Below are 12,528 nucleotides of genomic sequence, written 5' to 3'. Positions count from 1 at the left end.
GCAGCCATGAAGCAAACGCTGCACGATGAGATTGAAGCCATTCTGCAGAAGAGGGTCATGGTGCTGGACGGAGGGATGGGGACCATGATCCAGCGGTACAGGCTAGAGGAAGACGACTTCCGAGGTCAAGAGTTCAGAGGTCATGCCAGGCCACTGAAAGGCAACAACGACATCCTGAGCATAACGCGGCCCGACGTCATTCGCCAGATCCACAAGGTGAAGCATCCCCGTTCTCTTCGGCACGCACGCCCCGTGCAGGCTGTCTGACGTGCCAGGGCAGCACGCCCCATGCAGGCTGTCTGACGTGCCAGGGCATGCCCTGCTGGTGCTCTGGGGAAACGGGAGGAAGAGTTGTTGGGACCAGATGGAGCGGTGCACTGTGTGGGACACCCTGGAGGGGAGATGGAGGAGGTGTCCTGCCCGCTAGGCACTTCAGCTCCTGGGGAACACTACTGAATCCCGGACAGGTTGTGGTTCTCACACCCACTCACCCGCTTACTTCCCTACAGCAGCCCTGACGAAGGGGTGTTAGGAGGTGGTGCCTTAATTCTGGCTGCCAGTAACGACAGTGAGTGGCTTAAACAACCATGTGCACTTCAAGCAGTTGACCACGGTGATGTTTGTGTCAGGCACTCTCGGGCTCGTGAGAACTGACGTCACCGCCTCTCGTTGCAGGAATACTTGCTGGCCGGGGCAGATATCATTGAAACAAACACTTTCAGCAGCACCAGCATTGCCCAGGCTGACTATGGCTTGGAGCACTTGGTAAGAATTCCTTTTCCTCGCTGGCTTAGGAGCTCGTGAGCGTTGGCCACGTTGTGCTGGGGAGAGAGTACAGCACGTGGAGCTCAGTGAGCCTGTGTTTGTGGGAGGCCGGGGACGTGCTCTGTGTCTCCTGCTTATGAGGACAGCAGCTCGTTTAAGCTCCAGCTGGGTCCTTCTATGGGCAAGAAATAATCACGTGGAGTGACACCACACGGTAGTTCTTCAAGACAGTCGTTGCTATGCGCACACATTTCATAGCTTTTACAGTGATGTTTTAAAAAGGTTTTTGCATGGGGAACCAGCAGCTAGCGTAATGGCTATGTCGCTCCCACGTAGTCGACTGCAGTTTGCGGCCGGGACCCAGTGGCTTAAACTCACGCCGGGCGCGTGTACGTGCGTGCCCAAGATCCCGAGAGGAGAATGGAGGAGAAGGGATTGTGGCGTGGCCATCCCCCCTGGGGGGTGATTTCTCGCTTTCTGTCTCTGTCTGTCTGGCGAGAGCACGCGCCCTATAGCGAAAACCTCTCCAAAAAAAAAAAGGTTTTTGCGTGTGTGCTTACTGGAGAAAGACAGTGGAAGGGGAAGTGAGAAGTCACCTGCCAAGAGGCCAGTCCCTGAAGTCTCCTCTCCGCATCATCCCCCAGGGATTTGAGGCATGCACGCACATGCCCAGTGTGGTTTTCAAGCCTTTGGGTCTGAGACTTCAACTGTGGTCCGTATGTGGGAGTCCAGCACCTTAACCACCATGCCACCCGCTGGTCCCTTACAAATGATTTTTTAAGAAAAATTTTGCTAGAGGTCACACGCACTTGCTGGGGTGAGGCAGAGATGAGAGGGATGTGAAAGCATCCCTGTGGGGGATGGCCATGTCTGTCCCTTCTCCGTCTCCCCCTCCTGTTGGTATGTAGGTCACCCATGCACACACCCCCATGTGCTTTTTAAGCCACCAGGTCTGAAATGTGGAGCTCACGGTTGTTCATATGAGATCTAGCCACCCTAGTGGCACCATCAGCTGCCCCCACCACAGACTGGAAAACCTCAGTGATTCCACTTTCCTTCCACCCGAACTTCACCATCATTTGCTGTTTGATCTTGTTTTAGTTTTAGCAGAATTCATGCTGCTTTGTTAGGGACTTTCTTCCACCCAGCACCTTACCCTTTTCTGCAACTCAGACTTGACCCCACTCAGACGTGGTATAGCAGTTAGTACAAGTCTATTTGGTGCAAAAACTTGAAGGTGTGTGTGGCTTTTTCATAATACACATACATGCTCCATGGACTTCTTTTGTTGGGAGAGAGAGTGAGTGAGCCCACGTGCTGCAGGGCCAGCCCCTCCATAGACTTTTTGAAGGCCCTCATGTGTACATCCTTGCCAGCTCTTGTTACGGTTGGTTTTTTGGTCGTAGCCATCTTAGTGGGTGCAGGGTGGTAGATTTGCTTTTTTACTTTTTTGCTCTTTGTTATGAGAAAGAGAGCGAGCACGTGTGGGAGGGAGAGCGGTACCCTGTAGTCTCGCCGTGCTGCACCCGACCACAGGTGTGCGCATTGCACCTGGCCCGTTTGGGCGGTCAGGGACTGAGCCCACCTGTCTGTCACGCAGCAATGCCTTCCTGCTCTGCTGGGCCTTGGGTTCCTTCTGATCACTGGTGTTTTCATTTTCAAGCTTTGTGAAATGCGTAAGGTGGGAATGACTGTGGATGCAGGGTCCCCATTTTCGTGTGCTGTTTTCATTTTCAAGCTTTGTAAAATGCGTAAGGTGGGAATGACCGTGGATGCAGGGCCCCATTTTCGTGTGGGGTGTTTTCATTTTCAAGCTTTGTGAAATGCGTAAGGTGGGAATGACTGTGGATGCAGGGCCCCATTTTCGTGTGGGGTGTTTTCAGACATGTGCCTTTATTTTTTTTCTTTAAGAGAATTTTTTTATTTTTGCTATAGGGTGCGTGTGGTCACTAGAGAGGCAGGCAGAAAGTGAGAAGGCACCCCCGGGGAGATGGCCACTCCACAATCCCTTCTCTATTCTCCTCTTGGAATTTTGGGCATACACGCACACACCCCTGTATGAGTTTCAAGCCACTGGGTCCTGGACTTGAACCATGGTCAACTACGTGAGAGTCCAGCGACATAACTATTACGCCGTCTGCTGGTCCTCAGTTACATGCTTTTGTTTTCAAGATTTCTGCCATGACACTGGAGCTCTGTGCAGTCAGGTGTCCAGGGGCCCACACAGCCCAGCAGCTGGCTCCTGGTAGGGGGAGAGCCTGGTGCCTATAGTGCTTAGGGCCCATTGTGCAGTAGAGTCAACCTGGCTGGGACTTGCAAAGTGGCTCTTGGTCCTCCTTGTGCACGAACCCGGCCCTCTTTGCGACCTTTGAGGGCTCAGGCTCTGGTGGGGCGGTGGCTGAGATTCCCCTCAGAACTCCCAGTGACTCAGGCTTTTCCCAAGTCCCTCAGCCGTCACGGGGGGAAGGAGAGGAGCTGACATGTGCGGTTGTGTGTCAGGTCTACCGGATGAACAAGTGCTCGGCGGACCTGGCCAGAGAAGCTGCTGCAGAGGTGACTCAGCAGACAGGTGAGGCGCATCCTCCTCCTCTGTCATCGTTTGTTCTAAACACGGGCTTCAGTGTATGTGTCCTTCTGCCTCAGAGCCTTGAGCAGCTAGGACTACAGGTGTGGGCCGCCTTGCCTGGCTTGGTAGGGTGAGCTGGGACTTGAACCTGGGACTCCCATGTGGCGTCACCTTGCCGAGTGACAGCAGCAGCCAGTTGTGCTCCTGCGACTGGACCTGGGCTTGGGCCCACTGGCGTCCCTCGATGCTCTCCGCTGTGACGAGCTGTCCTCACTGTGCTTTTTCTTATGTGACTTTGGCTTGCAAGCCGCCCTGCAGGCGGTGCCCACTTCCTCGTGAGCCGTGGTTGCACAAGCATCTGGCCTCTGAACCAGCAGCTCGGGGCCGGGACGCTCAGTTAGCTCCTTGACCTGGGGGAGGTCACAGCCTGACTGACGAGGCCCACGACCTGTGGCGTGTGTAGAGCTCAGGTGCTTTCCACCTGGAAGCTCTTTGGCTGTTAGCGTGGCACTGGCTCTGTGAGCGCCTTGGTGACCGCTAGGGTGCTGGCCAGCCCCCCGGAGCCTCGCTTTCTCATGATTCACCTGGGTAGAGGCTGCCCGCCCAGTGCTCCGTGTCCTGCTGCTGTCCCTAGGGGCTCCCCAGCCTATGGAGTAGCACGAGAGGTGGTCTTGGTGGGACTCAGAAAGTGGCACTGTGGTAAGCACCCTCTGGCCGGCTGTCCGGTGGGAGGCTGCGGGAGGAGGTAGGACTGAGGTCTGGAAATGTGACGTCAGAAAGCAAACTTGCTGGGAAGTGGCACACAGCACACCAATGAAGACCGAGCATGGCAAGGGCTCTGCCTCCGAGAGACGGTGTCCAGGTCACGGCGGTGCAGGACCGCCCGGCAGGTTCGCAGGGCAGAGGGTACCGATCTGCTGACACGGGGAGAGGAGGGGGCGTTTTTCTTAGGCCCACATTAGTGTTCAGCTTTGGGGAAGATGAAGAGTATCTGGGTCTATAACCTGTTCCAAGGCTGGGTTATTACCCAGTCGGTGGTCTCTAGTTCAGCGTACAGCACAGCCTGTGGCACTGAGTGGCTAAAGTCAGTGATGGCGAAGCGCAGAGCAGAGCGGCCCCTGGCTTCCATCGTGGTGTGCGAGTGAGCACAGCTTCCCAGGCTCTGTCCTCGAGGAACGGTTATTAGTGAATTGCTAGCCTAGCATTCGCTTCACTTCCTCCTTCATCACAGGCCTTAGGGCTGTGACTGCCGAGGTAGCCCCCGGCACTGAGGCCTGCAGTGGGTGCTGGGGTCCGTGGACAATGCCACTGTGAGGTGCTGGCAGCGCCTGTGAGGTGCAGGACCTCTAGTCTCCCTGTGGGTAGGAGGAAGGACGCACGCACACAGCCGTGGTGACGGGAGGGAGGACGCACGCACACAGCCGTGGTGACGGGAGGGAGGACGCACGCACACAGCCGTGGTGACGGGAGGGAGGACGCACGCACACAGCCGTGGTGACGGGAGGGAGGACGCACGCACACAGCCGTGGTGACGGGAGGGAGGACGCACGCACACAGCCGTGGTGACGGGAGGGAGGACGCACGCACACAGCCGTGGTGACGGGAGGGAGGACGCACGCACACAGCCGTGGTGACGGGAGGGAGGACGCACGCACACAGCCGTGGTGACGGGAGGGAGGACGCACGCACACAGCCGTGGTGACGGGAGGGAGGACGCACGCACACAGCCGTGGTGACGGGAGGGAGGACGCACGCACACAGCCGTGGTGACGGGAGGGAGGACGCACGCACACAGCCGTGGTGACGGGAGGGAGGACGCACGCACACAGCCGTGGTGACGGGAGGGAGGACGCACGCACACAGCCGTGGTGACGGGAGGGAGGACGCACGCACACAGCCGTGGTGACGGGAGGGAGGACGCACGCACACAGCCGTGGTGACGGGAGGGAGGACGCACGCACACAGCCGTGGTGACGGGAGGGAGGACGCACGCACACAGCCGTGGTGACGGGAGGGAGGACGCACGCACACAGCCGTGGTGACGGGAGGGAGGACGCACGCACACAGCCGTGGTGACGGGAGGGAGGACGCACGCACACAGCCGTGGTGACGGGAGGGAGGACGCACGCACACAGCCGTGGTGACGGGAGGGAGGACGCACGCACACAGCCGTGGTGACGGGAGGGAGGACGCACGCACACAGCCGTGGTGACGGGAGGGAGGACGCACGCACACAGCCGTGGTGACGGGAGGGAGGACGCACGCACACAGCCGTGGTGACGGGAGGGAGGACGCACGCACACAGCCGTGGTGACGGGAGGGAGGACGCACGCACACAGCCGTGGTGACGGGAGGGAGGACGCACGCACACAGCCGTGGTGACGGGAGGGAGGACGCACGCACACAGCCGTGGTGACGGGAGGGAGGACGCACGCACACAGCCGTGGTGACGGGAGGGAGGACGCACGCACACAGCCGTGGTGACGGGAGGGAGGACGCACGCACACAGCCGTGGTGACGGGAGGGAGGACGCACGCACACAGCCGTGGTGACGGGAGGGAGGACGCACGCACACAGCCGTGGTGACGGGAGGGAGGACGCACGCACACAGCCGTGGTGACGGGAGGGAGGACGCACGCACACAGCCGTGGTGACGGGAGGGAGGACGCACGCACACAGCCGTGGTGACGGGAGGGAGGACGCACGCACACGGCCGTGGAGGGCTTTACTCTGGAACGCGTCTGGGCAGAGGTGGAGAGCTCAGTGTTCTCTGTCGGCCTGGCCACGTTGGCACACATGCGTAGAATTGTGGCTTCTCCACTGGGATCCACGTGGCCTCGTGATCAAGCGCATGTCAACAGATCCACGAATCATCCCACGAACTAGGATGAGAGCTGTAAATAGCCTCTTGATAGTTCAGTAGAGGTTCAGTTTTGTTGTAAATGAATCCAGGAAGAAGTTGGGTTTTTTAAAGCGTTTTGGATTTCCGAATTGTGGACTAAGCATTGGAGCCCCGCGTCCCAGGAGAAGCCCACAGCCTGCCTGTTTACAGCCTGATGGTCTCGCCCTTTGGAGACGCCATGCTTGTCTTCCTTTCCCACAGGAGTGAAGAGGTTCGTGGCAGGAGCTCTGGGTCCCACAAATAAGACCCTGTCAGTGTCCCCGTCTGTGGAGAGACCCGATTACAGGAATATCAGTGAGTACCTTCACGTGTAGTCACGGACATTCTGTGCCTGCGTGCCGCAGCGACCTAAGGCGCGTCCGTGGCAGCGTCTGCCTGAGGGCGAGCGTGACCCGTGCTTGTGGAGGGCCCCCACAGGGCCTGGGGCAGCCATCGAGATGCCACGCTAGCTCCGCTGTTGCCAGTGTCATACCCGAGTCCCCTTCAGGTGCCAATGCGTGTGTTGGGTTAGGGTTTCTCTCTTTTCTTTGTTTTTAGAATTATTTAAGTTTATTCATCATTATTATTATTTTAAAATTTGCTATAGGACACACTCCTCAGAGAGGGAGAGAGAGAGAGAGCGAGCGAGCAAGCCACCAGGTCCAAGGCCCGAGCTGGTCAGCCACCTAGAGTTTCTTTGTTACTGTGAAATAAAAAATTGAAATAAAGCTTTAAACTGAGAAATTGGGAAAATTGGATATCGGGTCTTGCTCCATTGTAACGTAGCCCACTGTGCTCCACTCAGTTTACCAGAGAGCAGTCCGGACCGTCTAAACATGCTAACGCACAAGCCTCGTAAACTCGGGTTTATTAACACGTTTATGTTGAGGTTTGACCAGAACATCCAGGAATGTAGGTAGCTTTCTAAGCATGACTAAAACCAGGGACAGGCGGTGGCGCGGCGGGAACACGCCAGGCCCGCGTGGGAAGGCCCTGGGTCTGGGTCCTGGGCCTCCCCAAGCACACTCAATGATCCACATCAGTGTAGACGGGGTGGATGGAGGCAGGAAGACCCTGTTGAGGGTGTCTGTCTCTTAGTGTTTGTTCTCTTGGGAGAAATGTGTGATTAAATTTGAAAAAGTAAAAATAAAACCAGAAAGAATGAAACTACCGGAGGTGAGGGGTGTGATCCCGGTACGTGGCCGTGAGCTTTGTGGGCTGCACTTTCACAAGGGTGTGGTTGCAGGTCCTGGGCCACAGGCTTTCCGTGCCGCGGTGCACACTCGACGGGCTGCCCGTGCCAGGAGCACTCTGTGCCGTCCTAGGTCTGACGGGCCTGGCTCCGCGGTCCCCGCTCCTGCACCATCCGGGGCAGCTGCTGCCGCGCGGCGGCTCTGTTGCACCTGAGCACTGTCCTGTGGCTGGGGGTAAAACGGGAAGGCGCCTTCTCGGGTCGGAGCGCTCCCTCGGCACTTTGTCCTGGGGTGGCCGCGCTCCCCTTTGAGGTGGAAACCCTGCAGATGACCCCTGCCCACGACTGTGGAGGAGGGCGGGGCTCAGCTGGACAGGGCAGACAGCGTGCCACGCCTCACACTTCGCGCTCAGCCAATCAAAATGCCCCTCCAAGTGTGAGTCGTCTTTAAAGAGGCCGAGAGGAGGACGTGGGGTCCCAGATGTGCACATGCTGTCCTGCTCCCCACACGTGCCGCGGTGGTGGGAGCAGCGCCACCCACTCGCTGTCACTCCCTCCATGGCCCGGCGCTGCCCCTGAGCTGCTTGTGGTAGGCCAGCAACAGGCCACGGGTGCCAGGTGGGGCTCACACTCCCTGGGGCCACTTGGGCTCTCGGTGACCGCCGTGCTGTGCTCGCCCTCTCCCAGCGTTCGATGAGCTCGTGGAAGCGTACCGAGAGCAGGCGATGGGCCTTCTGGATGGTGGCGTCGAGATCTTACTTGTTGAAACTATTTTCGATACTGCCAACGCCAAGGTGAGTTAAGGGCGGGAAGGGGACGGGGGCTGTGACAGACTCCCTAATACAGAGAAGACAGAGACTGCCGTTATCAAGGGCAGAAAAGTGTCCTGTATTTGTTTCGTTTTATTCTTAAATTTTTAAAACCATAGCCAGTAGAATAAGAAAGACACCAAAATAAATCTTTTTAGCTTTTAAAAATGCTACTTTTGGGGACCAGCAGGTAGTATAGTGGTTACGGTCCTGGACCCCCATGTGGCTAGCCATGGTTCGAGTCCTGGACCTGGGCGTGCTCACCAGAGAAAGACCGTGAGAAGGAAGCGAGAGGTCACCCACCGGGATGGCGCCACAGTCCCGTCCCCACTCCTGGGATCTGGGGCACACATGCACACATGTCCAGGTCTCAGACCGTGGTTGGCCTTGTGGGAGTCCAGTGCCTTAGCCACCATGCCACCTGCTAGCTTGGCCTGCTTTGTAGTACAGTGCTACAGCTGAGAAAGCGGTGCTGGGCTCTGCACTGTGCAGAGTGGAGGCATCTCTTCTGCCCAAGAGGCTGGGTGTCGGTGTCCCCAGAAGCAGTCTCGGAAGGGGGTGCCCTGCCGGTTAGCCTGGCTGTGGACGCCGTCTCTTAGAAATAAACATGTCCATCCTTTCCCCTGACAGGCAGCCTTGTTTGCGCTCCAAGAACTTTTTGAAGAGAAGTACACTCCCCGGCCTATCTTTGTAAGTTCCAGAACACTTGCTTGTCATTTGTTAATGATCGTCATCTTGAGAGGCGATCCCTCCTCACGTGGTAGAGAACTCTCGATGGGGCGTTTCAGCATCTGTTCACCCTCTCCACCGTTTGAGATCAGTCTGACGGCTGCAGAGGCAGGCCCGTGCCCGGGCGCAGCGTCGGGGAGCAGGCTGTTGGAGGAAGCCCAGCTTGCTGGCTCCCTAGCTGACCGTGGCACTGAAGGGCCCGGTGGTGGAGCCACGCGAGCCTGCTGCCTGCCTTGAGGGCTGAATGGGCTCCGTCAGGGCAGGGAGTGCCGTGGGAGTCTGGTGCTCCATGGCAGGCCGGGTGACCCTGCTCAGTGGGCTCTGGTCTCCCACTGTGAGTCTGCAGGCCGCCGTGGCCCTCGTGTGGTTCCTGTGGCCCGCTCCTTGCCGCCCTCGGCTCTGGCTGTGCAGACTGCCGAAGTGCTGCCTCCTCGCCGGCGCCCCGACTCAGCTTGTGGCAGTGCAGAGGCGCGCTTTGGCTTCCCACGTCGTCACTGACTGCCCTGTTGGTCCAGGTCTCGGGCACGATTGTTGATAAGAGTGGGCGGACTCTGTCTGGACAGACGGGAGAGGCCTTTGTCATCAGCGTGTCTCATGCAGACCCGCTCTGGTGAGTGAGTGCTTTGCCCGTAGGGGCCTTTCCTGGTGACTGTGGTGACCTGGGAGGGGACCGTGTTCCTGCCGTGGTATGTTAGCTGTTGGAAAGCCCTTCCGACTCCCGGGGGCTTCAGAAGACCGCTGTCCCCGTGCGCCACCCTGAGGGGCCGGCCTGGTCCCATGCTGCCTGGCCGTCGAGTGCCCCGTTGCGCTTTGAGACTGTCCTCCCTGGCACCGCTTCACGCTCTTGTCAGTCACTTAGGTCTTAGGACAGTGCTGTGTGGGTTTCCGGGCGGACCCCTCATGTTCGGGCACCAGAAGCAGCCCAGCTTGACTGAGGTGGGGATTCTAAAGCTCGGGCGTGGCTTCAAACCGTGGCTAGTACAGTCTCTTCTGCCGTAGCTCCCGCTACGTCTCCTCCTCCTAGCTTCTCGTGCCTAGAAATGGGAGGGTGTCCAGGACACGTGTATCTCCCGTGCCTTTGACATGCACGGACTCGCCCTCCCTGCAACCGTGTGGCCCACGCTCCCCTCACTCCACTGCAGGCCCTCTCTGCTCCCCTGGCCCAGGCTGTTCTCAGAGCGCTCCATTTGCTTTTACCATAGTCGTTGCCCTAAAAATACTAGTTGCGGGCCAGTAGGTGGTGTGGGGAAGGTGCTGGGTTCCCCCGTGGCTGACCGTGGTTCAAGTCCCAGACCCAGCGGCTTGGAAATTATGCCCTGAAAGGACCACAGATGGTGTGATGGTTAGTCACTGGGCTCCCTCCCACATGGGCAAATGCAGTTCGAGTCCTAGACTTGGTGGCTTAAACCTCATGCTGGGTGCCTATACATCAGTGTTCAAAATCCTGAGAGGAGCATGGAGGAGAAGGGATTGTGGCGTGGCCATTTCCCCTCGGGGTGATTTCTCTGTCTCTCCAGGAAGCACAAGCACCCTATACCAAAAATCTCTCTCTTAAAAAAAATAAATTACACCCTGTAACTGGAAACACTGAAGTGTGAAAAAGCATCGCGTAACTGACCCCACACGTAATGCATGATGAAGAGCAGGCTCTGCACCTGGGACCGCCACTGAGTAGACTCTGGCACGTGCCTGCGAAGTCCCAGCCATTTCCTCGTGAGAGCCAGGGCGTTAGCAGCAGCGACGAGGAGCGTTGCCAGACGGAGTTCTGAGGGCGGAGGAGGGAGGGGGCGGTGACTCCACACTGTCCTGTCTCTGGCAAATGCATGCGGCCCTATGGCAAAAGCTTTTTAAAAAAACAGTCACGTTTCCTGAGCACCGGCTCATGCCGGGCCTGCGTGCCTCACCTGAGCTCGCTCTTGTGCTCTGGCGACAGCTCCTTGTGTTTCGTGTGTGTAAATATTTTGAATGTAAGATAATGTCTCTCACGCCTTCTTTGTGTTTCTATAGCATTGGATTAAACTGTGCTCTGGGTGCCACCGAGATGCGGCCTTTCATCGAGACGATCGGAAAGTGCACCACAGCCTACGTCCTCTGCTACCCCAACGCAGGTGTGTCCAGGGCGCCGCCGTGGGGAGAGGCTCCAGGCCCTACGTGAGACGGGCCGGGGCGTCCAGACCTTAGTGGGGTTTGCTCTGTGGGTCTGCGCAGCTGTCCCTCGGCAGGAGGCTCCCAGTGCGGCGTCTGGGCCTGGCCAGCATGTCCCTTTACGCTTGAAGGGACACCTGGGTCAGCTGGCGACTGCAGGAAGGGACCTGATGTCAGGGTGACTCTCATCTTGTGACCGAGCCTCGCCTCGCCTCGCCTCGCCGGCAGCGCTTGCCGTGCAGGCCTGGCCAGGGAGGGTGCAGAGGCCTGTCTGTGCAGGACAGCAGGAAGGCGGTCTCGGGGGTCGCTGCCTTCCCCTCAACAGCTAGGACTGTTAGTTCGTTCTCTAAAAATCCGGAAGGTGTTAGACAGTTCTCAAACCACCCACCTAATACCGGCGCCCTGCCCTGTATAGCCAGGCCTCCCAGTGAGCATTTTGGGTGCTGCCTCGCTACTTGGAGCTAAAACCACTTTCTAGCCTTTGTCTCCAGTGTGCGCTTTGTCACCTGCCCGTGGTGAGAGGACCGGAAGGGGAGCGCAGGCAGGAGACGGGCGCTTGCTTAGGATGATCTGTTTGAGAGGAGACTGGCTGCGGTTTCGCTCGCACGCTGGGTGCTCCGTGTTCGGAGCCTGGGTGGGACTCCCCGCCTCCCTGAGGAGTTGGGCGACAAGGACAGGTTCCCCGAGAGGGGTGAGATGGGCACTGGGAACGCGCAGGTGGGTCCTTCCCGGGGAAGACGTGTGTGCTGACGCCGCCGTTGCTGCTTCGGGTGCCGCGTCGGAGCCGTGCTGTGTGCCTGCTCGTCTCGTCAGAACGTCGCGACTGTGACGCCTGTCATGAAGGTGGTTTTCAGTAACGGCTGGGACATCCTTGCAGGTCTTCCCAACACCTTTGGAGACTATGACGAGACCCCCGCCATCATGGCCAGGCACCTGAAGGTCAGAGGTTGCCTTCTCTCGGGTTCTCTCCAGGCAGGGATGGGGTCTCAGGTCTGGGATGTTTAGAAGCAGCGCTGCCCTCAGGGAGCTCCCACGTATAAATAGCAAGTAGAGTGTAGCCACGCTGGGCGGAGGTCCTGGAGCTCTGGAGGGCCAGCTGCCACCTCCGCCCTGGTCAGCCCTGTGGCTTTCGGAACGTGCTCGGCCAGAGACGCAGCTCTCCTCGGACCTTCTCCTGTGCTGCCTCTATGTGGCGCTCTCCCTTCTCTTCCCCACACACCCCTGCATGCAGCAGATGCCCTCCTGACCCCCTTGTCACCTTTGCTGTCCCCTCTCCCCACATGCCGCTGTTCAGGGTTCCGGGTCGTGAGAGCTCCCCACCCTGCTGCGGCTAGGCCCGCTCCCTGGTCCCCACTGTCACCTTCACTGTCCTCCCGCCTCCCAGGAGGGCCAGGTCGGGAGAGCTCCCCACCCTGCGGCGGCTACGCCCACTCCCCGCAGC

The 12,528-nt window shown here is 58.6% G+C and overlaps 1 protein-coding gene across 1 annotated transcript in view; it reads left to right on the top strand.

The window, feature by feature from the left end:
• The window catches only part of MTR (5-methyltetrahydrofolate-homocysteine methyltransferase), a 74,544-nt gene continuing 62,016 nt past the window's right edge, over nt 1-12,528 (top strand). Inside the window, exons 1-9 of the mRNA XM_006145950.3 lie at nt 1-216; nt 676-765; nt 3,265-3,334; nt 6,435-6,527; nt 8,092-8,198; nt 8,844-8,903; nt 9,458-9,552; nt 10,950-11,050; nt 11,965-12,026. Of these exons, the coding sequence (XP_006146012.1) occupies nt 7-216; nt 676-765; nt 3,265-3,334; nt 6,435-6,527; nt 8,092-8,198; nt 8,844-8,903; nt 9,458-9,552; nt 10,950-11,050; nt 11,965-12,026 (888 nt within the window). The 5' untranslated portion in view covers nt 1-6. The remainder of the gene's footprint in view (nt 217-675; nt 766-3,264; nt 3,335-6,434; nt 6,528-8,091; nt 8,199-8,843; nt 8,904-9,457; nt 9,553-10,949; nt 11,051-11,964; nt 12,027-12,528) is intronic.

Source organism: Tupaia chinensis, unplaced genomic scaffold (assembly GCF_000334495.1).
Source record: "Tupaia chinensis unplaced genomic scaffold, TupChi_1.0 Scaffold000161_1, whole genome shotgun sequence".
Classification (NCBI taxonomy): Eukaryota; Metazoa; Chordata; class Mammalia; order Scandentia; family Tupaiidae; genus Tupaia; species Tupaia belangeri.
This window is presented reverse-complemented; position numbering and strand designations above follow the sequence as displayed.